The sequence below is a fragment of the Antechinus flavipes genome, chromosome 1 (assembly GCF_016432865.1).
Source record: "Antechinus flavipes isolate AdamAnt ecotype Samford, QLD, Australia chromosome 1, AdamAnt_v2, whole genome shotgun sequence".
Classification (NCBI taxonomy): Eukaryota; Metazoa; Chordata; class Mammalia; order Dasyuromorphia; family Dasyuridae; genus Antechinus; species Antechinus flavipes.
The window spans coordinates 192,318,207-192,343,833 of record NC_067398.1 but is presented as its reverse complement, the minus strand read 5'-3'; the positions used below and the strand labels follow the sequence as shown (position 1 = coordinate 192,343,833).

The 25,627-nt window shown below is 33.8% G+C and overlaps 1 protein-coding gene across 1 annotated transcript in view; it reads left to right on the top strand.

Annotated features, from left to right (window-relative positions):
* Positions 1-25,627, top strand: part of LOC127560051 (solute carrier organic anion transporter family member 4C1-like) — an 88,953-nt gene that overhangs the window by 1,069 nt on the left and 62,257 nt on the right. The window contains exon 2 of the mRNA XM_051994294.1: positions 1,277-1,540. Coding sequence (XP_051850254.1) covers positions 1,277-1,540 — 264 coding nt within the window. The remainder of the gene's footprint in view (positions 1-1,276; positions 1,541-25,627) is intronic.

The window sequence follows — 25,627 nt, the reverse complement described above, 5'->3', positions numbered from 1 at the left end:
CCCAGCTATCAACTTCACAATCACCTCCCATTCAATTTCCTTCGCCTTCAATTAAAACTTATTGTCTCCATGGTAATATCTTAGATTGTCGGAGACGAATCTGATGCCTTAATTCATACTGATATGGATGATTGATAGCAGTTTACTATTATTTCAGGAATATTTTTACATTTTACAAAAGAGACAATTTTTGCCAAGCGTAGGTATGGGGACATTTTTCTTTTTTCTTTTTTAAAGTAAATAGTGGAGAAGACTATTAAACTTCAAAAATCAGGTCAACCTCTTAGGATAATAGGTAGTTGGGTAACTTTAGATGGAGAACCATCTAGTACTTAAACAAACAAAGCCCAAACCTATTTATCTACTTTTAAAGGTTTAGTTACTTGCTACTCATTTTCTAAATTAATGCCTTTGTTGTAATGAATGTTTCCATCTTTATCTCAATGAGATAACACTTATTGCACTTAATAGGAGATAAATTTACTCTGGATCTTGTCAGTCAAAACTTTATTTAAATTATCTTGAAAAGAAAATTTTGATTAGTCCATAAAGAGATAAATAATTAAAAAATAAACCCTTCCACTTAAAATAATTTCCCTTTTGATGCTTTTAGTGTATTTTAAAAAATAAAATTCATGGCAGGTGATGATATCTATGGTAGCTGACATTTGAGGAAAATTTTTTTTTCTTGGATGTTGTTGTACTTAAAAGACTCTGCTAATGTTTACTTCTGCTTTGAACCTTTTCTAGGAAGAAATTGTCTCTAGAGCATTTACATTTTACTCTGTTAGTCTCTATGAAATAAATTGAAGTGATTTTCCAGTTTCAGTTAGTGATGATTTTTCCCCCTTCAGTAGTCTATGGATATTCCACACATTTAGAACTCTTCCATGGAGAGAGTGTAAGTAAGCAATGGATGGCTACCGTAGAAAGTTCCCTAGTGACATAGTATCATGGGATTTTGCCTGGTTAGGTGATTAAACACAAACATATTTGGAAAAAAATTGAATGAAAGATGAATTTTGATTTAGCGTGTTAATTTGTCATATTAAAAACAATAACCAAGCTGAAAAATTTTCCAAGATCTAATATTTTGTAGTGAATTAATATTTGTCGACAAAATAGGCATATTGGGATAATATGTATATAAATTGTGTTCTATGCAAATTAAATTTAAAAGACATGAATAAATACATTTCTGGTATGCTTTCATAATGGTCATCAGTATAGATTTATAGTTCTAAAGTGCACATTTGTTATTCTTTTTTCCTTGTAGGTATTGTAGTAAATGGCCTAGTAAATATTAGTATATCTACTATTGAGAAGCGCTATGAATTGAAGAGTTCCTTGACCGGCCTGGTATCATCAAGCTATGACATTTCGTTCTGTTTATTGTCCTTATTTGTGTCATTCTTTGGAGAAAAAGGTCATAAACCAAGATGGCTTGCTTTTGCATCTTTTATGGTGGGACTAGGATCTCTTGTATATTCTTTGCCACACTTTACAAGTGGAGAATATCATTTTGGATCTAAATTTGAAGGTAAGTGCTCCTTGTTAAAAAAAAAAAATAGCTAAAATGTTATCCAATTTAAAAGTTTTGAAATTGTTATAAAATTAGTTCATTACATCTATTTTCCACTGATCAGATCAAGTGTAATTATTTTGTATAAGTATCTAGGAGAGGGTATCTTAAGCTGGAATCCAAAGAGCAAAGGTCCCTAAACTTTCATTGGGAAAAAAAAAAAATTATACTTAAGACATGTTTCTTCTTCTTAGACTTGTAAAAATTTCTTCAAAGGAAGCACAGGTTTGGGAGTTTTGGCACAATGAGTTTTTGTGCTAATTATTATGGACTCTTTGAATTCTAGGACTCTTTGAAATACATTATTTTTGTCTTGTTTTTTGCTGAGGCAATTGGGATTTAAGTAACTTGCCCAAGGTCACACACCTATTAAGTGTCTGAAGTTGAATTTGAACTCAGGTCCTCTTGACTTCAGGGCTACTGCTGTTCTATCCACTGAGCCACCTAGCTGCCCCATACATAATCTAACATGGGATAAGGGAATTGTAAGGTTTTCAGAATAGTAAAAATTAAAATTTAGAGTATCTTAGAACTAGAAAGCCAAAAGGAACACTGTGGTGAGCATTGTAGGATAACTACTGTTAACTTATTATTCTGGAATCCAATATTCACATTTTTATGCAAGAAAATAAGGAAATTTACATGAACACAGTTTGAGATTGCTAGGTGCCTTATGGATAGAGTCCTAGGCTTAGAATCAGGAAGATTAATCTTTATGAGTTCAGATCTGATCTTAAGACCCTTACTAGCTGTTTGTTCTGGATTTGTCATTTATTCCTATTTACCTCAGTTTCTCATTTGTAAAATGAGCTAGAGAAGGAAATGGCAAACAGCTCCAGTATCTTTGCCAAGATAGCCCCAGATGGAAATCACTAAGAATCAGATTGACAGAAAAAAAATGACTACAGTGTGAGACATGAATATGGGACTTTTTTTCCCTTGAGGCAATTAAAGTTCAGTGATTTGCCCAGGATCACACAGTTAGGAAGTGCTTGAACTCAGGTCCTCCTTACTTCTGGGCTGGTGCACCACCTAGCTGTCCCGGAATATGGACTTTTGATCATGGATGTAGCACATCTTGCATTTTAGAGCAAATTTTTGACAATTTTGGAATTGTTAAGATGAATTCCAACAGGGCTGTAGCATGTAAGCAAAGGAAAAACAAATGTAGGTGGGTAGATGATAATCACAGAGAATAGAAATCTCTACTATTTAAGGAAACTAAGGTTGGTAAATTATTTGAGATCAGGAATTCTGAGCTTCAGTTAGAGTCAAAGTCAATTAGGTATCAGAACTAAGTCTGGTTCCAATATGATTCCCTTTCTCTTATTTTCAATAGTATTTTATTTTTCCAAATATATATAAAGATGGTTTTCAGCATTCATTTTTGTAAAACTTTGTGTTCCAGATTTTTCTCCCTTCCTCCTGTTGTCTCCTCCCTCCCCAAGCAATCTGATAAAGATTAAGTATAAATAATTCTTTTAAACATTTCCAGTGCTGCTAGGTGGCATAGTGAATAGAGCACTAGCCCTGAAGTCTGGAGGACCCGAGTTCAAATCTAGCTTTAACATTTCCTGGCTGTGTGACCCTGGGCAAGTCACTTAACCCTAATAGCCTCAGCAAAAAAGACAAAAACAAAAACATTTCCATACTTGCTGTGTTGTTCAAGAAAAATCACATGTGATTATCCTTTAAAAGGAGAGGATAGGGAACCACCAAGCTACCTAAAAGGGCAAATCAGCCCAAGTCGGACAGAAATGCAGATCACCACTCCCTGTGGGAAAAAAGCAGTGGAATCTGGTGGCTGCTCATAGTTATTGATTGCACTTTGAGCATAGATGGGAATCCAGTCTGCAGGAAAGAAAAAAAAATTAAAGCCATAAATATGAGGACGACAAATTGAAGCTCTTGAGATGGCTAGAAATTTAGTCATTTTCAATCATGGATTAGTTAATAATGCCCAAAAGGATGAAATTGTCATCCTGTTTGCAAGTATAGTCTTCTTCAACTTTTCCACTTGTAACTACTTTTCACTTGAGAAATTTTTATTTGACTCTGAGTATATAGGTATATAAAATAGGTATACAACTGAAACATTTATAAAATAAATCTTAATTTTGGGACCCCTGCGTTCAGTTATGAGACCCATATGGGATTGTAGCTCTCAGTTTAAGAAGCTGGAAGATAAATGATAGATGTCAGTGTGGAATATTAACATGATATTTTAGCAGTGTTTCAAAATCTTTGGCTTAGAAGAGATCAATTTTAAGTGTCAAATGTCTGTTATTTTTAATATAAGATATCTAATTTTAGACTAAATATTTGGCTTTAGATTACAAAAAGAGGTAATCCTGCATTTCTCCCCAGAGTGATTTAATCTTTGAAATGAATCTCCTTGTATTATCATGGTCTCATGTGCTTCTTAGATTTAATAAGACAATGGTAATGTGTACATTTTTATCTTCTTGTCCCTTTTCCTGTTGTTTCCTCTCTCCCCAAGTAATCTGATAAAGATTAAGTATAAATAATTCTTTTAAACATTTCCAGTCTCTTTCCAAGACTGATACTAGTGTTCTTTTCTACTTTGTTCTTGTTACATATAACATATATGGTAAATTATGGATTAAACAGACTTTTATGGGCTGTTTATGAACTTTATGAACTTTTATGAATTTATGAACTTTAACTATGATGTAAATTGGTATCTATTTATACTTTATACACATACCTGGAATCTGAGTTGGAAGAGTATCAGAAGTTATTTATTCCAACCTATACCTAAACAGAAATTCCCTCTATAAGCTTCCACTTGAAGAGCTTAAACTTATTGAGAATTTAGTAACAGCAAAGGTTGTCCATTTTGCTTTTGTATAGATTTAATTATTAGCACTTTTGTCTGTATATTTACACTAAACCTAAGTCTACTTCTTTGCAGTTTATATTATTCTTCCTTCCGGCGTCTTGGGACAAGCTTAAGTAATCAAATCCTTTTTTTTTTTTTTTTTTAATTGGGACAATCCTTCAGTACTTGAATGCAGCTATTCTACCTTGGCTAAAGTAGAATTTTTTTTTTTTTGTCAGATTAAACATCTTTATTTCCTTGAATGAATTCTTGAATAGCAAGGTTTCTAGTCACTTTACCCTCTCCACTTCCTCCACTCCCATCCCCAATTAATGTCTTCTAAGTTCCAATTTCTTGATGCTTTTATGCTTTATGAATTAGTGACATTATTCATACAATTACTCTCTTCAACTATACCATTTACAAACCATACATGCCCTCCTGTCCCCCTTATTCACTCACTTCCATGAATACTCGATAAGGGAATCACTCAGTGTATTTGAATCTATTTAGTTGACAAGCATTTATTAGGTACTTCCTAAATGCCAGATACTGTGCTTGGAATACAAATACAAGCAAAAGGAGAGGTAGTTTCCTAAATATATTTCAACCTATCCTCTGAGAATCTTATTCAATTCTGGACTCATCTCATTGTCCATTTACAGTATCTGTCATAGGGTCACAGGATCAGAGCTTTAGAACTGGAAGGGACTTTATAAGCCATTGAGTCCAAACCTCTCATTTCACAGATGAGGAATAAGGCTCATAGAGTTGAAGTGATATGCCCAGGGTCACATAGCCAGGAAATATTTAATATAGGATTTGAATTCAGGTCTCCCTGATTTACAGCTACACTCTTAACCACTTACATATATATACACATATATGTATACATATGTGTGTATTATAAGTACATACACACTAATGGATCCTTTTTTATTGGTTATTCATTAAATTGTACATCATATTATGGACAATAGATATATTTTATTCACTTGATTTATTTCTATGTGAATAGTTAGGCAAATCTCTAAGAGATTATTTTAAGAGGTAGGCTCTTCAGTTTTTGGGGCTTGATATTTGTTGATAACTTTTTTAAAGTGTTGAAAACAATGCTATGTATGATACTCTAGACATAGTCTGACTCAGGAAGAGTACAGGGTGACCATAATGTGATTTAGCCATTGTTCCTTTGACTGTCATGATACTGTTGATTCATTGAACTTACACTCTGCTAAAATTACCTAATTGTTTTCATACAAACTATTTAAATTCTTTAGTGAATTTTTGAGCCCAAGAATAGAATTGCTCCTTTATTTCCATTAAATTTCATATTATTTTTTGACCCACTGTTCTTTTGATTTCCTTATGTTGTAAATTGGAATAGTAAATTATGATCCAGCAGGCTACTCACTTCTATGGCCTCGAGCTAAGAATTGTTTTTTCATTTTAAAAATAAAGTTATTTGTATTTAAAAATGTGAAAGCCATCTTAATTGGGAACTACATAAAAATGTGCTATGGGCTAGAGTTATCCTTTGGGCCTTACTTTACTGAGCCCTGAAATGTAAAATGTGTTAGTCATGCCCCTCACTCTTAAGTTATTTTCTGATTTGAATAAGTAACATCATTTTATCCAAGACTGAAGCAGTGATAGTTGTATCATTTCTCTCATTGCTGTGTACTTTGTGATTGTTTTAATAAATATATTTTGACTTTTTTTTTTTTAATTTTCTGTGCTGGAAGTTGAATTGGAAATGCTTTGTTATTGATGAAAAGCAGTGCCATAGAGTAGTTAATACTGGACAGGGAATCAGAAAGTCCTTGTTTTCAGTTTTACTTCTATTACTAGTTCTGTGACCTTGTACAAATCACTTCACCTCAGCCAGTGGAGCCTTGGCATATTGTAAAATCAGTATATGTTTTTAATTGATATAGTTTCTCATGATATATTTGACTTTACAGTATTGTACAGTTTACTAAAAGTATTGCAATAGCAGATAAAAAAATACAAAACATCACATCGTTTGATTAATGAAAATTTAGTAAATCATTTTATGCCAGGAACAAAAAGTTGAGTATAAATTCAAGTATGTTTTAAGTCTCTGGAATTGTAACTGGGTTTCCTTTCTTTCTATATGGATATTTGCCAAAGAATCAGAAAGTGAGCTTGTGAAGTGCTGTTAAGAAATTCATGACATCATGTATATTGTTTGATTTGAAATTTGTACTTAGGAAATGTGTATATAGATTTAAGTGATTTTTTTTTTTTATTTGTCCTTCTTTGAATAAGAGGGAAACTAAAGGAGGAGAGACAAAGATAAATAGATTTGGATGGGATGATTTGTGAGAAGATTAAGGTAATTTAATATCTACAGTGTGCAGAAGAAAACAAAGTACTTTGAATATGATTAATCTCCCACAAATCCAAAAGGGTGAGAATTATACTGGAGGTTCAGTTAAATAAAGGTGATAGAAAGTACTGTATTAAAAGAGCTTGAATTCTCTTTTATAAAGGAGAAAGAACATTTAAGTAGATTGGAAAATATTTCCCACAGAGAGAAGCTACTTATATAATTGTAAAAAAAAATAAAGAAAAAAATTCAAAACCTGGTTATGTAACTTAAATGGAAGCATAAAAACAGGAAAAGAAAATTTTGGTTAAAGATGGTGAATGAGGAAAAACCCTAGGTATTAAAGTTAAGAGTATTAGCTACTTCTGGAATGTGGTATTTTAAAAGATAGTAAGCTTACTTCAAAATATTAGAATCTCACAATTAGTTTCAAGGAAATTCTGATATCATTTGTTTCAAAACACACATAAGTAAGAATCCACAAATAGGTCCTTAGATTCTTTTTGAAGTTCTCTAACCTGGGGCAGGCCTGACTCAGGTTGGTCTGGATGGTGGAGGGAGTCAGATTTAGGATTTGAACAAAATGAGAAACTTAGTAAAACATGTTTGATTAATGATAACAGGGAAAGGATTTTAAACAAAGGTATACTGATTAATTTGAGCAGATCTCCATTCTTTTTTGCCATGACAGCACCTCTGGTCAGAAGGGTACATTGATTCACACTGGGTTGTGGGATGGCAATGGAACTTGAGGAACACTGAATATTTATGTACTGGGCTTTTATGCCTTTGGCAAATGGAAAGCTACTACAACAATTTCAGTCTTATTTCCTGTACCAATTAAGTCTCAAAGATAGGCTCTTTTCCCTCCTTAAAAAGTCAATAAACTATGTGTTCTTATTCATGGGTTACGTAGCATCCAACATACACAAAATCTCCTTAAATAGCCTGTACAAAACAAAATATCTGAACAAGAACTTCACTGACTCACTGATGAATGCAGGAAAGATTTCATTTTACTTTCTTGAAAGAATGCATACCCCAATTCCATAGAATGGGAACACACTTATAAAGGCCACATGAAGCCTTTTTTGGGGGTTTAGTTAGCCCTCCTTCCTTCTTCAGGATCCTGATTGGTCAGAATCCTTTCAAAGTTACCATTTTCCCTTATTAGGTATGTAATACACTCAATTTTAAGCAAAATGTGATCAGAGCAGTGCTTTTGTTTCTTTGAGCTTGTACTGTTGGTCACATTTTCACTCTTCCAATCATTTCTCATCTAAGAGACAAATTACCCTTTCTTATCACATTCGCTGAGGTATTTATCCTTCCTCAAGGACACATGTGGAAGCAAAATGACTAAGATTGCAAAATCTCATTTCTTATACATCCCTTTCTCTTCTGCACACCTGAGATTTTCAGAACCTTTCTTCAACTTTCATATATTTTTACTAGTTGCCTTCTAGAATCAAACAACATAAGTTTGTTTGTTTTTAATAGCATTGTTTCTAGTCCTTACACCATCCTGTTCACTGTTTTCAGGATAGCTTCCACTTTATCATTGTGAATTGTGTTACTTAGACTGGAATACAAAGTTATAAAAGTCAGCAGCTACATGGTGTAGATGGGGCTGGAAACTTGGAGTATGTCTTTGTTGTAGAGACATTTTTCAGTTGTTATATATGGCCCATTTGGTGTTTTCTTGGTAAAATTACCATAGTAGTTTACATTTCCTTTTCCAGCTCATTTTGTAGAGGAGGAAACAGAGGCAAACAGTTAAATAACTTAACCTAGGGTTAGATTTGAATTCATGAAGATGAGTCTTTCTGATTCTAAGCCCAGTGCTTTATTTATTAGGCCACCTAGCTGCCCTAGGAGTAAGGATGGCCTATACTTAAAATCCTGCCTTAGGGACTTAGGAGTTATGTGATGATGAACAAATTGCTTAACCTTTGGCAGCTGTTAGTTTCCTTTCTGTAAATTGGAGGGGTAAATAACACTACCTTATAGGGTTGTTATGAGGATCAAATGATATAAAAACAGGAAAAGAAAATTTTGGTTAAAGATGGTGAATAAGGAAAAACCCTAGGTATTAAAGTTAAGAGTATTAGCTACTTCTGGAATGTGGTATTTTAAAAGATAGTAAGCTTAATTCAAAATTTTAGAATCTCACAATTAGTATTCAATTGATACCAATATAGGTAAAGCACTTTGCAAACTTTGAAGCACCATATCGATATTAGCTATTATTAATTAATCAGAGCAAAGTATGGTAAGGATCTCTGCTAATGTTGTTCAATGTCACTCTCTTTTTAAAAATATTATTTTTGTTTGAGTTTCTGTTAGAGGGCAGGGACTGGACTTCTTAAAATTTTTTGTATGCTTTGGCTTATTTGGCCTTTAGTAAATTTTGTTGTTATTTGGGACTTAGCTAGCCAGCTAATAGCCTACAAGGCTGCAAAATATGAAAAAGATAAAGAAGAGTCAGGTAAGGAGATAGATTATCTTTTAGCAAGGTATTGTCAATTAGACAGTATGGCTTTTTTGTGTGTGCAGAGGACAAATAAGAAGGAACAGATATGGAGCAATAAAACCTCTTATTCCTTAGTGATGTGGGCAGTTTTGAGTAGACCCTCTGCTCTGAGCTATCATCTCCTTCCTTTCTGTCTTTTGGGGAGGGAAATTCTGGGGACAAGGACTTGGAACCCTTCAGTATGGACAAGGTAAAGAACATAAACTGAATCATTTTATATTTTTACTTATTGATACCATTCTCTTATTCATACCACTTATTTGTCTATCATCTACTGTTTTGGTACATCTCTTGAATTATTGTATTCAAATATAACTCAATACTAATATTGCCAGATAATAGATCATGAAGGCTTATTGTAGAGTATGATACTTGAGCAAAAATTTGAAAATCTAGGGATTTTAAGAGGTATGAAGTGAGATAGGGATGTCTAATGTTAAAGTATTAAGATGAGACATGGGGTATTATTGTCTATGAAGAATAGCAAGAAGGCTGGCTTGGTTAGTGCCTAGAATAAGGGAAAGGAGGGAGCAAATGGTGTGGGATAGATTTTGAGCTCTCAGGGCAGGGACTGTCTTTTGCCTTAAAGTATTTTCCTCAATGCTTATCATAGTGACTGGCACTTAATAAGTGTTTATTGCCTGACTAATAAGGTTAGAAAGGAACCAGAGCTTGTCTTGGAGCAATTAAAATTCACTATATTGAGTGAAAAGCCTGGAATGACATTGTCTGACTTGTACTTTAGGAAAATCACTTTGGCTGCTGTATAGTAGGACAGAGAGAATAGAGGGATTCAAGGAAAGGAGCCAAAAATTAGAAGCCTACTACAAAAGTCCGGTGAGAGGTGAGGAGGGTCCAAATCAAGATTTAGATAGAGCATCAAATTAGGTGTCAAAAAGCTGTCTTTGAGTCCAAATTCTGCCACTAATTAACCCTGCGTGACTTAGAGTCGCTCATTTTGTCTTTTTCCTAAATCTTGTCTTTATCATTTATAAAATGGAAAGGTTAAGTGAGATGATAGATCTGAGGTCCCTTCCAGCTCTATCTTTATAAACTGAATTTTTTTTCTTTACATTTTATATATATATGATAAATAATATATAAAGATATATTTTTATATATCTTTATAAACTTTATAAACTGAAAACAGTAAGTTATAAGATATGAAAATATTAAAATACATGCATACCTGGGTGAAACTAAGTGGTATGATCTTATACATTTCATTGATTATATGGGCAATATTGACAATGCTAGTTCAGAATTTTTCATTTCTTACTACTTTTAAGATCTCTCTTGATTTCTCTACCACACCTGAGGAAGTTAATTATTCAATTAACTGCCTCATCTTGTAAGATCTCATCATTTTTTCCCCAGCTCATCACTACCCTACACTAGAAGAGAAAACTTAGCTCTGCCATCTCAATTCTTACCTGGTTGTATGACTTCTGTGACTCCCACTCCATCCTCCCTGTTTTTTTCCCCTTCTTACATTATATTGTAAGTTCCTTGTGGACAGAGATTGCTTTTTAAAAATGTATATATATTTATATTCCTAGTGCTCAACACAGTGCCTGATACATAGGAGGTACTTTGTAAATATAGATTATTATTAACTAATTACAGTGAAAATTTGGCAAATATAAAGACATATCTAATTAAATTTGTTTTATCATAATAATAAGATCTAATATATAAATAATATTTTAAGATTTTCATAATAGTTTATAAATGTGATCTTATTTGCTTCTTAAAATAATCCTAGAAGGCAGATGCTGTTATTATCCCCATTTTATAGATATGGGGCTTAAAGCAAATAAAAGTTAAATGTTTTGGCCAGGGCCATACAGTAAGTGAATCTAGATTTGAACTCAGATCCACTCAGATCTTTCTGCCCCGAAGTTGAGTGCTCTGTCTACTCTACTAAATCTTGATCCCTGGTGCTTATAATTTATAAATATCTTCTTAAAACAGAATCTCTTTATCTTAATCCATTCACTTCTGCCTCTCTTATCTGGAAACTTGCCCAATTTCTTCTCCTTGTAAGAAACTTTTACTTTTTATTTCCATTATTGTATTTGTTTCTTTTAAACAACAGAGGAGCTGCATGTAGGAGTGTCTTTAGTCAATGCTAAAACAGAAATGAATTTTTAAAAATAGTTAAGATTCTAAGCAAACATACCCTACCTCTGTAATTGCTTTGTCATCTCTTGTTTCATATCAAAATTTATTCAGCTGAGTTTCTGCTTAATCTTAAAAGATTTCACTTTAGGCAAGGCGTTCTCATTCAATCTGGAGTCCATGAACATTTTGCTAATTGTATTTCAGTATAAATGGTTTCCTTTGTAATCTTGCCTATTTTATTTTATGCATTAAAAAACATGCTGAGAAGTGTTCCAAAGGTTTTACCAGACTTGACACAAAACAGATTAAGAAACCTTGTTAAGCTTCTTTTTCATCACCTAAGATATATTTCATAACTGACTTACAATCTTAGATGCTTTAGTTCCTTTTGTTGAAACTTGAACTAACCCAAACTTTTGAAATATAAAGGGGAACTCTTTGGGGAAGGAACTGAAAAAAAAAGTGAGAGAGCATGATCAGTGAAATCACACTCAATTCTATAGTGCAAAATGTATTTTCCTGAAGATCAGAGAACTAATTCAATCATAACTGACTTATGTAAAAATCAGGTGCATCCAAGTCTCCCTTTTGAAAACAAAGCCTTTATTTTAGTAGCTGAGTGGCAATTATAGTGTTGGTACCTATTCTAGGAATGAGATGTTACTGACAATTTTTTATATATCAGTAAGTAGCACTGATGATGAAAGGCCTGACAGTTAGGGTTCTGGCAAGTATCACTTCCTTTAAAGGGTTTTCATAGACATATTAGATTCCACTGACATAATTTGGACACATTTGGGAAAGGATATGTAAACCGACAGCATTAGTCACTTGGGCTGTTCAGTTCTGAATATCAGATAAGATTTTGTCATCTGTCAAATTTGTTATTTAAATGGGGAAGTGAAAATGAGAAACATATCTAAAAACAGCCCCAGTGATATTTTATTTTGCTTCTAGGGTTGTGAATTATTTCCTTTTATCTCAAAAATATATTCAACTGCTTAAAGTACATCTTGGGTGATCTGGAAAATGAATTTGGTAGTTACTTTATTTATTTTTGCTTTCTAACAAAACTACATACTGGTTTATGGATTTATTCAATAAATAGTTAGTGGCTACTATGTTCTGATATTTTCTAAAGTGTGATAGATAGAAAATCAAAAATGAAACCATACCTGCCCTTACTGAACATGATTGTATTGGGGAGTATTGTGAATACAGATGAATAAATGCAAAATATATGAGGTAAATATAAAATGCTTTTTTGGGGAGGAAGGAAGGCATCAGCAACTGGGGAGAGTAGGGTCAGAATAAGGCCCTATATAGGGAAAGAATGCTTAAGTTGAACCTTGTATTGCCATTGATTCAGATGCTGGGCCAGGGCAGAGGCAGGGGCATAGGCTGGGCTGGTGCTGGTGTGCACCAGACTACACAATTGGACTCCCACCTGATGTCACACACCTTTTCTGCTGAGTTTCTAAGTTGCTTTCACCTGGAAAACGTTCTTATGCTCTAAAATTTGTTTAGAGTCATTATTTAAAGGAATTTGGAGTAGTTTGGGGGAGAGGTTGGGCAAGTTCCTGCCTTTACCATCTTGGTTCCACTTGTTAAGTTGAACTTTGAAGAAAGATATAGCTTGTATGAAGTAGAAGGAAGAAGTTCCCAAGCATGGGGAGAGACTTTGCAAATGCACTGGGAGGAGAAATGATTTGATGGAATCATTGTATATAGATAACAGCCATTAGGCCACATTGGTAGGAATGTAGGCATGAATTCAGACAAATATACTTAAATAGAGATGAAATAATGTGAAATGATGTTTAAATAACTGTTAAGTTTTTGAAAAAGGGCTTTTTGAAATGTGCTTTGGAGGAAAGAAGCAATGAGGAACTCTTTTTTTAAAATTATAGCTCTTTATTTACAAGATATATGCATGGGTAATTTTTCAGCGTTGACCCTTGCAAAATGTTCTGTTCCAACTTTTCCCCTCTTTCCCCCCACCCTCTCATCCAGATGGCAGGTAGACAGACCAATACATGTTAAATATGTTAAAGTATATGTTAAATACAATATATGTATACATATCCATACAGTTATTTTGCTGCACAAGAAGAATTGGACTTTGAAATAATGTAAAATTAATCTGAGAAGGAAATCAAAAATGCAGGTGGACAAAAACAGGGATTGGAAATGCTATGTAGTGGTTCACACTCATTTCCCAGAGTTGGTTCATCTCATTGTCGAAGAGAGCCACGTCCATCAGAATTAATCATCATAGAGTATTGTTGTTCAAGTATATCTTCAGTATATCTCCTGGTCCTGCTTATTTCACTCATCTTCAGTTCATGTAAGTCTCTCCAGGCCTTTCTGAAATCCTCCTGCTGGTTATTTCTTACAAAACAATAATATTCCTTAACATTCATATACCACAACTTATTTAGCCATTCTCCAATTGATGGACATCCGCTCAATTTCCAGTTTCTAGCCACTACAAAGAGGGCTGCCACAAACATTTTGGCACATACAGGTCCCTTTCCCTTTTTTAAAATCTTTTTGGGCTATAAGCACAGTAGTAACATTGTTGGATCAAAGGGTATGCACAGTTTGATAACTTTTTGAGCATAGTTCCAAATTGCTCTCCATAATGGCTAGATATATTCAAAAAGGAACTCCTTTTTTTGAGATTTATTTTTTAACTGACAAACTTAGGGGGAAAATTATCAAACTATGCTGTTACGTGCTAGTTTAGTGATTCTTGTTTAACATTATTTTGATTTTTTTTTTTTTTTACAAATAAAGATCTTTTCATTAGCAGATAGCAATTGATTTGAAATCTACATATTCTTTGGAGTAGTATTTTCAAATAATTTTTTATTAGAGAATTTGATTCACTTAAAATCTTCAGAGTTGAATTCTTTGTTATAGTGAGCATATTCAAACTCACATGGTATAAAATATGGCCTATTTTGAATATTTTTGCTTTTTTTAAAAAAAAATTAGACTTATGCTTTTATAGGTATAGAGAATCTTCTGGTGAGGAATTACTATTATCAATGAAGATCTTTACTGACATTTTTAAGCTTAGAAAGTTGCTAAGAAAGAAACAAAGAAGTTTAGGTAGCTCACCCAGAATCACGCCTGTCTCTGAAACAAGTTTTCTATCCATTGTCTCTTTTAATGTTTTATTTTGCTGCTCACTCATTTAGTTTTGTCTAATTCTTCACTGAACCCATAGATCAATTGTCCATGGATTTTCTTAGTAAAGATACTGGAGTGGTTTGCCATTTCCTTCTCCAGTTTTATGTGGGCACCTAGAGTCACAAAGCTAACAAGCATTAGAGGTCAAATTTGAACTCTGATGTTCCTGATTCTAGGCCCAATGCTCTACTAATATGTCACACACACATACAAACATTTTTAAATTTTTAAAATTGTAAGTTCCAAATTCTCTTTCTTCTTCCAGCCCCTTCTCCATCCATTGAGAAGTAAGCAATATGATATCAATTATGTAATGTTTCACTCTGGATGACAATAAGTGAAAACTATGTGATCTTTCCTAAACTAAGTAGTTTGAGATAAACTTATTTTTGGTATGGTGAATACATTTCATGGTATGATTTTCTTGTCTAGTTGGTGTTTTTCTTTTTTCTTTTTTTTCAGGTAATTCCTTGAAAAAATATATTTCTATCTTTTCTGAACTCCCTAAAATCTGCCTTCTGATCTCATCATTCATCAAGTAGTTTTTTTTAAAGCACGGGTCTGACCAAGTTATTCCCATCCCTTCTCCTCTACAAAAGTAAGCATTAGTGTTTCCTAGTATCCCTTAGAAGAATCAAATGTTAACTCCTCAGCCATATTTTATGTTGTGTGAGTTTGAATGTACCCACCGTAACGTAGAATTCTACTCTGAAGATTATGTGAATCAATCTCTGTCTCTAGTATTTAAAGCTCTTCACAATTTGGTTTCATCTTTTCAGTGTTTCTGCTACATAATTCTTTTTCATATGTGAAATGGTTTTGCCATATTCATTTTCTTTCTGTTCTCCCTCCTCATCTCTATCGCTCAGAATTCTTAGCTTTCTCCAATATTCAGCTTAATTACTCCTTCTTCAGAAGGCCTTGCCAAATCCCCATAATTTAAGCTTTTTATCTACTCTTTATATTCCTGAATGTATGAATTTATATACATTGTCCTCAATATAGAGGTCTCCCTACTCCAATTACATAATGTCCTAGTAGAAAATCTCCAATTGTTATTGGAGAATAAATATTTCTATGGTGTGTGTGTGAGTGTATATGTGTGCATGAGAAAGTTAGAATGAGAGTGTGAGAGAAAAAGTATTCTCTCTCCATCTCTCTCCATTCAAATGTAGATGGTCCTCTCTATTGCGGTAGTAGACCTTAGATAACAGACATGGTTGCCTCAGCTCTGTAATTTTGATCTTGGTTACCTCTTTTTAATCTCTTTTTTTTTTTGAATAGGGATTGTCTTATTCCAATAAAAATCCCTGTCAGGTGTATGGCAAATATCTCCACAGGAGGCCCTCCTCTTACCCCTTTCTTTCTTGAAGGATTCTACCTTTTTCTACTTCTCTATCCCCTATTTTAAGTTGCTAAAGAATAATCAGGCCTCAAAAGTTATAAAAACTAAATTTGTACCATAGGAAATTGAAGATAATATATTAAATTTCCTTATCATGGTGATACATTCCTTTGCTTTGTTTATTCTATTTTTGATCCATAGACTTTGGAACTCCACTTATGGGTATGTCTCCCTCCCAAAACTCCTGTTCTCCCCAATTCTCTGACAATAGCATTGGTGTGAGACCCATAATTAGTGGTTGGTGACTGTTTCTTTGGCCACAGGAAAAGTCAAGTGATCTTTGTTCCCCAGTTTCTTCATACATATAATGGGCTAATATTATACTGTATAGCTATTAGAAATTGATTTAGGTCTGAAGCCAGATTAGGAAAAAATATTGAATGACTCAAAAGCATTTATGATCAATTTAGAAAGTATGAGAATTTCTAATATTGTTTTTCCCCTCTTTGACAATAGGGGTTAAGTGACTTGCCCAGGATCACACAGCCAGGAAATGTTAAGTATCTAAGATCAGATTTGAACTCGGGTCCTTCTGACTTCAGGATTAATGCTCTATCTACTGGGTCACTGAGCAATCCCAAATTTCTAATATCTTAAACTTTATTCACTTGGAGAATTATTTAAGCTGTTAAATGAATTTTAAAAAGTTACATAAATTTATTCTTAGGAAGACCGAGTAATGTTTTGTAATTGATTTAATAAAAGCATAGCAAAGAAATTTTTCAAGTGAGTTGTGTCTTGCAAATTATTTTTTCTTGATAGATTGTGTCTTGTCTGTGAGTATTGAGGGAGATAGAGATTGAGACAGATGTTGAGATAAAATATTGAGCTAGAAATATAAAACTAATATATTTCACCTAATGTATCTACTACCTTAGAATGGTTTTTATAACATTTTAAACAAGTTGATTAAACCTTAAAGTCTTTTACCAAGGAAAAGCTGTACTTTGTTTTTAGAAATAGTGAGTCATTAATGACCAAAGTCATTATTTTAAAAGAGACAATATAGTCTAGAAAAATAAGTCATTTTTAGATTTTAAGTCTATAGACCTAATAGTAAGTTCACTTAGATACTGGAGTTATACTGAACTTATTCTAGAGATCCAATAGTTCAACTTATTAGAGGTACATGTAGGATGTTGTTTTTCTTGTTTAGTCAATTGTGTCAGACTCTTTGTGATCTTATTTGGGTTTTTCTTGGCAAAGATTCTAAAGTAGTTTGCCATTTCCTTCTCCAGCTCATTTTACATATGAGGAAACTGAGACAAACAGGATTTAATGACTTGCCAAGCATCACACAGCTAGTAATTGTCACTTGTCTGAGGCTGGATTTGAATTCAGGTCATCCTGAATCCTACCTACCTACAGGTCAACACTGTATCCTACCACCTGGCTGCCCTAGCACATATCAGGACAATACTTTAGGAAATTAGACATTATTGCCTTTAGAGTGTTCACTTATAACTTATCTAACATCATATGAAATCTATAAGGCTTTTTTTTTTTTTAACATTATTACTTTGAACAACTGATCAGTCTGTCAAAATTGAATCAAGTTTAGAAATTTGATAATGACTATAGCATTGAATAGTAATGAGTATGCTTTGTGCCATTTTTAAGATTCACAGTATTTAATTTTTTTCCCTTTAGTTATTTGCTAGCTATTAGATCATTTTGTTCAATGTTTTGGATAATGTTAACTTCTCAGTTAATGAAAGCTTATTAGCAATATTTGGTTCTCTATGAACATAAATCTTTTGCTAATGCAAAATTTGTTAGCTTAATATGCTGAGTTTTTAATTCAGAAGAGAAGTATATCAGCATACCCTTTGATTTTAATTAGGATTTATTTTGTATATTTACTTTGGAATCATCAGGATACCTAAATGGTGCCTCAGTCTCCCATTGAAAAGTTCTCATGCACACTATGGGGAATACATGAAGAAGAATTTAATTTTTGACTATATCTCTTGCCTATCTGAGTTTGTACACTACTTATCTGGGTACAGTGAGCTCTATATACCATGAAATTATCAAGCAGACAAATGAACAGAGAAATTATGATAAGAGTTCTTTTACTTCATGCTACTTTTTCCTCCTCCTCCAAGATGTGGGTTTCTTAATTTCTTTGCAACAATACCCTCCCCCCATACCTGTGGTGGGAATGTAAGAAACCATGCTTAGTCAAGACAGCATTTATAAATCTCAATGCAGTCCAGAAAGAAAAGTAGGATAAGTTAAAAGTATGTCACTTTTATGCTATTACATCTATTTCTCCTAGCTTACCCCCTACCCTCCTTAAAGAAAGAAATTCCCTCAAAGAGCTATTTATTCTGTGAAAGAATCAGGAATCCCTTACAGTTGTCCATAAAATTCTGAATCAGTATACCTACTTCTCGATTTCACATCCTTAGCTGAAAGATCTTCTCTCTGATTGCTGTTTCCATTTTTTAGCCCTCAACTACAATTCTCTTTTTGCTTTTTTTAATAGTGCTTCTGTGGGAAGGGAAATAAAATTAAGGTATTGGTTGCTCTGCCCTTCCCTCAACACAAACATACTTTTTTGTAATCTGACTCCAATAATAAATGTTGTGGTTGGACATGATTTCTTTGTTCTAATTTCCTACTCTTCCTTTCTTGACCCCCCTTTCCAAAAGTACTCACTGGTACTTAAGAAATAGGTACTTAACCACTATTTGGGTGATTTAGGAACTTTTGGAAAATGTAAATTATGTCTTCACAAAAGGGTTGGGAACTATTTCTCTTTGAGGGAAGAGAAATGAATAGACCAAATCTGGCTGCTAAGTAGATAAATCCTTTATTTTTATATTATTTAATGTTCAATATACATTCATATTATATACATTGCAAACAGCTAGTAGTAGGAGGAGGCCAATGTTTCAGATATCTTAATTCTGTATAGAGTCCTCTCTTTTCTAGAACACATCTTCACCAACTTTAGTGCCTACTGGGACAACTATTAGGTAATTAATGGGAGAAACTACTTTAATTATGATCTTTAACTCAGGGCTTTTTAAACATTTTCCCCTGGAGGCCCCGTTTTTGCCTAAGAAATTATCAGTAAAATGTTTAGTTTGTATACCTATTTTATATACCTATGTATATACCAATGTTTTTATGTTACCTTAGATACATAGATATGTACCAGGTAACCAAAAATATACATAAAATCAAACAATACTGACAATAAATCATAAAGAAATTTTTATAACAATTTTGATATACACATAATTTTCCTGTTTATTAAAAATGAAAGCAAGTTTGCATATTAACTGCAAGTGCTTGTTTATTTTTATATAAAGGATTAAATCTTGCCTGAAGATTTGATACTTTTCATTGTTGGCAAATTTTGGGCAACCCTTGCATTCAGTACCTGACTGAATATGGGATTGTGAGCCACAGTTTAAGAAGCTTTGCTCTAACTAAAAGTCTCAGTTGAAAGACCCAGGGCTTTTGGAATGAAAAGAAAAGAGTTAGAATAAAATCCAAATATGTAAAATCTAAATCATGATCTTTTGTATATTATGGAATTCCTTGAAAATCTGGTGAAGTCATAGATCCTTTCTCAGAATAATGTTTTAAAATATAAATTGATTTAGAAAAGAAGCACAATTATATTGAACATAGTTATAAATTTTTAAAAGTTCTGAACCTCAGGTGTTAAGAACACATTTAGATTACTAATAAATATTCTTTTAAAAAAGTTTGATGAGCATATCAACTAGAAGACTGTGGGAATAGCTGATATATCTAAGGTATTAGGAACTGCATTCTGTCTCCCTGTTCTTTATTTTTAACCTTTCTACTTTCTTGTAGTTCAATAAAACATGTTTAATCTGAGGATTCTATTTCAGGAAGAAAAATACTGGAATCTAACTTTGAAGATATTTTTCTCACCCATTTCACTCTGTTCCTTTAAAGCTATTAAGGTTAAGATTTTAATTTTTCCAAGGCATCTCAATGGAAAATTCATAGAAATATAAGGAATTATTTTCTCCTGTACATCACTTTACTTCTCTAATGGATGTTACTTAAAATAACCATTTGTTTTCTGTTACTGAAATTAAGAAGTTTTATTTTAAAATTAGGATTGATTTACTACATTTCCCCTTATGTATTTGGTAAACTAAAGGTTTGTTAGTGTCATTCTCTTTCCTCAAGGGAACAACATTATGATAACAACAACAACAACAAAAACCTGTTAAAAGAAGTGTTGTATAAATGAGTTTCATTGTAATATATTAATAAAGTCCAATTTGTTTAAAAAAAGGGGGGGGGGGGATAGTTAGAAGGTTCAACTTTAAGAAGTCTCACACATATTTTAAAAGGTTTGGAATGAAAAACCAAAACTCTAATCCTAAACCCAAATCTTGATCCTTTTAGTTATTTGTTTTGTTGGATTCTCGCTCCCTTCCCCTAGTCCAGGAAAAATGCAAAGATTACAATAGAAGATTTAATTTGAGAGCTTCTTCTCATATAACTTCTGTAAAGTGAGAAAGGTAGTACAAATTGATGTACAGAATTCGCATATCTACAATATCAACTAATGCTTAAAGAATTTGATATTTGTAATTGAGAATGTATTTAAGTAAACACTTTTTCACATCAGTTCTCTGCTAAATAATAGGGGAAAATGTGAGAAGCTTTTTGGAAAAAGGAAACTATTAATGGTATTAATGGTATAGGTAAGACTTGGACAGGCTGTAAATTGAGAAGTTTGTCTTTAATCATTCTTCTCCATTCCTTTCATGTGCTATCATCTCTTTTTGTTCTATTTTGCCTTATGGCTGTTAGTAATTTTTGCTACCATTCTTCCCTCATTAAAATATGCTACATTCCATAAAGTATGTAAGCACCCTGAATCTTTGTAGGACAAAATTAGTTACCTAATTAGCTAAAATAGCTGATTTTAATGAGAGTTTACAGTTGATTTTTAAAGTCTTTTCTCTCCCCCAAATAACATATACTTTTAACATAATCTTCTGGAAATGATAACTCAATTTATTCAAATGTTTCTCATTTTGGAACTTTTAGAAGAATCTTAGGGACTTCATGACCAGAGATCTTATATTTATATCTTTGTTTGGGCCTGTTTCAGTCCACAATGGAAGTTTTGCCCAGGCCTACTTCAGTGGCAATGGAGAGTCATTATTCCAGTGAATAGGGACAAGATGGGCTTTTGCTACAATCAATAAGACTGTTCTAAGTACTAAACTTTTTGCCAGATAGGATCTAGCCTAGTCTCTGCCAAATTCTCTCGTGTGTATCTCTTGCACTCTTGCTTTCTCTCTCTCTCTCTCTCTGAGAAACTAGTTGGACTGTCCAGCTCTTATTTGAGAAGGAGTGACATCCAGGAAGAGATGGATCGATAGGAGATTATAGTCAAAAGAATTTCATTGTGCTTGTTCATGGAAGTGGAACATCCATAAGTGAAACATGATTTTCCCTGGATGACTGAGTCAGAATGGAGGTGAGCTAGGTCATGGACTTTGGGAATTATAAGTCATGGATTGATTAGTTGGTATACCATTCAGGGTTTTTGAGGTACCATCCATACATAAATTGAAATTACTAAGTATAAGGACAGAATTTTGAATTCCAAAAAGCACAATGAATGGTAAGGTGTTTTTTCACGGGGACTTGGGGGAGGGCCAGGGTATGGTTTAAGAGAAAGAGTTGAGAGAAAAGGGATTGGTAGTAGTGAAAGAGTGGGATTATCTTGTATTACATCATTTGAGATGCTTTATTTAGTAGGGGAAGAGGCAATTTAAGAAACAAAATATATTAGCCAAGAACTCCACTGACACAATTATGAATGCAGGAAAGATTTGATTTTACATTCTTGCAAGAATGAGTGTACATGGTATATTTTGTGGAATGGAACACAGCTACATAGGCAGGTCAAGCTTTTATTTTTCTTTCTTTCTTTTTTTTTTTTTTTTTTTTTTTTTTGCTGAGGCATTGGGGTTAAGTGACTTGTGCAGGGTCACACAGCTAGGAAGTGTTAAGTGTCTGAGACCAGATTTGAACTTGGGTCTTCCTGACTTCAGGGTTGGTGCTCTATCCACTCGGTTACTTAGCTGTCTCTGAGGTCAAGCTTTTTTATGGTGTTTAATTAGTAAGTCCTTCTTTCTGATTGGTCAGGATCCTTTCCAGGTTATCATTCTCCTTTAATAAAGTATGCAATATACTCAATTTTAAGCAAAATGAGACTAGATCATTTCTTCCTTTGCTTCTTTGAGTACTTGTTCTGCTGGTCACATTTCCTCTCTCCCAATCCTTCCTTGTCCAAGAGGCAAATTCCCCTACCTTATCACATTTACCGGGGTATTTATCCTGCTCAAGGACACTTGTGGAAGCAAAATGACTTAAGATTGCAAAATCCCTTTTCTTCTAGGTGGGAATTTGCTAGCTGTATATTAGGAATTTTTACTTTGCGTAAATAATACACTTAAAAGTTTTGTGACTAGAAAGAGGAGACTTTACTAGCTAGAGTGGTAGTGAGGTAGGAGAGACTGAACTCTATTCATTGATGAGGCATTAACAATAAGAAATATTATATCTGACTCTAGTCTTAGCCTAGTCTCAGTACAACTATAAAAGTCTCTCTCAGTTCTAGGTCAGTGTTAGGCGTTGTTGCAGTGAATAAGGACAATAAAATCAGTACATTACAGGGGAGTAGATTGGAAGTCTGGAAGAGTCTGGGATAGTAACTATGGTATATGAAGGGATTGAGTCCCCACTGATGATTCATAAGGTCGATTTTCTCTTTTACAGGCACTAATTAAAAGAAGTCCTCAAACTTTTTGTATTCTTTTGGGGATTTATGAAAAGACATGTTTATGAAAAACACTAGGGGTCATTGTACAGCAAGATATCACACATTAATGGGCGAGTAAAACTGAACTCACTTTCACCCTTCCTTATTCTCTTTCCTAATTTTGCTGCAGAAGCCCAGAGTGAAAGTCAAATTCAGAAGTCTTAGGAGTTGAATGTTTCTTATGTTCCTTTTTAATTTTTGCTTTGGGGAGTTTATAATTAGTGGAAATGCTGGATAAATAGCTCAGGCACTTTCTGTCTCTCGCTTTCTCCCACTTAGAGAGGCTTTCATGATGAACTAGGAATTGGAATTCCTGGCTTAAAACCAGGATGAAAAAACTTTGTAGTCAGTTGCTGTGTAACTAACTGTTCTACTGTATGCTCGCAGATCATGAACAAAGAAATACATGTAAAAGCACAAATTTGAGTTGATTTACATGTATATGAACGAAACTAAACCCCCCCCCAAAAAAAAAAAACCCTGAAAAACCAAATAACATAATATCAAAATAAATGAATAAATGTGGCATTAGGCATCTGTCATCCATCCTTAGTTGAATAGGGAAAAGGGACTGGGTATTTTTCTGTATTCACTGCAATAAATAACCTTTTGCCCCTGTTCTACCCATATGAATGAATGGCTATGGGAAGAAAAAAAAAAACCAAAACTAAAACAGGGTTATACCTTGCTGTTTCTCCCTGTTCTGGCCTTTACTTTTTTACTGTGGACCTGGGAGGGCAAAGTTCATCTCTTCAGCTTTTCAGGTACAGAAACTGTGGCCCCTGAGGAAGTATCTCATTCCCTTTATTTCTGCCCCCATTCCTAAACTCTGCAATATTTCTTTCCCTTTTGAGATGAGTGAAAACTCAAAATGCAAGTGATCTATGTAGGTCAAGGTCTTTCCTCCCATCTAGAATTTGAATCTGCTCCATCCTCCCCCGCCTTTTTTCCCCCAGGGAAATTACATATAGACAAGAATAATAAGGGAAGATAAGCCATGTAGCCAATGTACGATCTTTTAGGAAGAAGAAAGAATATAGTATCTTTTTTTTTTTTTTTTTTAAGAGGCAATTGGGCTTAAGTGACTTACCCAGGGTCACAGCTAGGAAGTGTTACGTATCTGAAGTCACTTTTGAACTCAGGTCCTCCCGACTTCAGGGCTAATGCTCTATCCACTGTGCCACCTAGCTGCCCCTGAGAATATTGACAAATGACCCATATATGACCACTGGCCACTGTGTTAAATTTCCTTATTTATAAAATAAAGGGATTGAACAAGAAGACCAAGACCTATTATGACCTGTGATTCTGAGATACAGACTTAAGTTTGTAAGAGATGGGACAGGAGAAGGCCTAGATCAATGGAAAGTGGAATGGACTCGTGGTTTCAATTAAAAATATTTACTTTTTGGCATGTGAGCCAAACAGAACTGCTTAGTATGTGCATGTGTTTGTATGTGTACACACATATATACATATGTGTCTATGTATGTGTTATAATATTCTCACTCTTTCAGGGGTTGACCTGTTACATTTCCAATTTTAGGTTTTAGGTTTTAGGGCACCTTCGGACGGTTTTATACCTTACTTTGAGCCTCCCTGCCCCACAGCTGTGTTTACTCCATTTTAAAAGCATGATAAAAGACATTCCCCCTTACATTTAATCACTTAATATCAAATAACTTTTAAAAAGAAATATTTGCTTCAAAGATATAGCCAGAACAAAGTACAAGCATTTTCCCCAACATCTCAGGGATCTATGTTTTGGAGGCTGGGGAGGATTAAGCTCACAGTTTAGTTCAGTTTATACATTGCACTGATTCTACCAAGTTGGCATCCAGAGGCAGTTTTGCTACTGGCTTCTGCTGGGCTAGAGTCCCAGATCTTTGCTCTTCAAGTTGTTGTTGTTAAAACTGGCTATAGTTTCCATCATGAATTCATGAATTTCTATGGCTTATGCTCTTTGCCCATATTGGATTCCACTTCCTTTTCTTAGAACAGAAAAGAATAAACCAAAAGGTCAAAGACTGACTTGTTTCTCAAGAGTACCATATAACTTCAGATAGGTCAGTGATGCTGGTGTGGAAGTTACTATGGCCTTTCTTAAAACATAGTTCTCTCATATGAAGGCTTTAATAGAGTTATCTTACTCTTTCAGATGAGAATGTAGCAAAAATCAATTGCTGATAATGACTCAGACCCATTTGAAGATATTTGAATAAAAAGGCTCTCTATCCAACCAAGTAGTAGACCAACTAGAAATAGTTATAGGATATGCATACATGCTTTGGGGTGTACAGTTCTCTCAGAAACAGCTCTCTCTCTATAGACAAACAGTACTTTTTATTATCACTGAAATTTTATTGGTAAGTTGTGGCTGCCCATTCGAAAGGCAGACTGGTTAAAATGGCTGTCAAATGGTTTTTCATATCTAGATATCTAGAGTGAACATTTGGCTACCTGGAATCACTTAAGAATAAAGGTGGCCTTCTCTTTCCTTTTCACTTCTCTCCCTCATAGGGAGAATTATCTGAATTGAGACTTTGATTTTGAGTAAAGATTAATGAGTTAACCACATCTCAGGCATAGTCAATCAGGGCTCAGTTACCATGACCTCAGATGCTTGGCTGCTCCAACTTAAAACTATGAAATGAAATTTAGACACACTTTCTCTGCTACCAAGGGGAAAAAAATCAAATCAGCCTTCTAGCTGGCTCCTGGTATTGCTACTATTTTCTGAGAAGAGTCT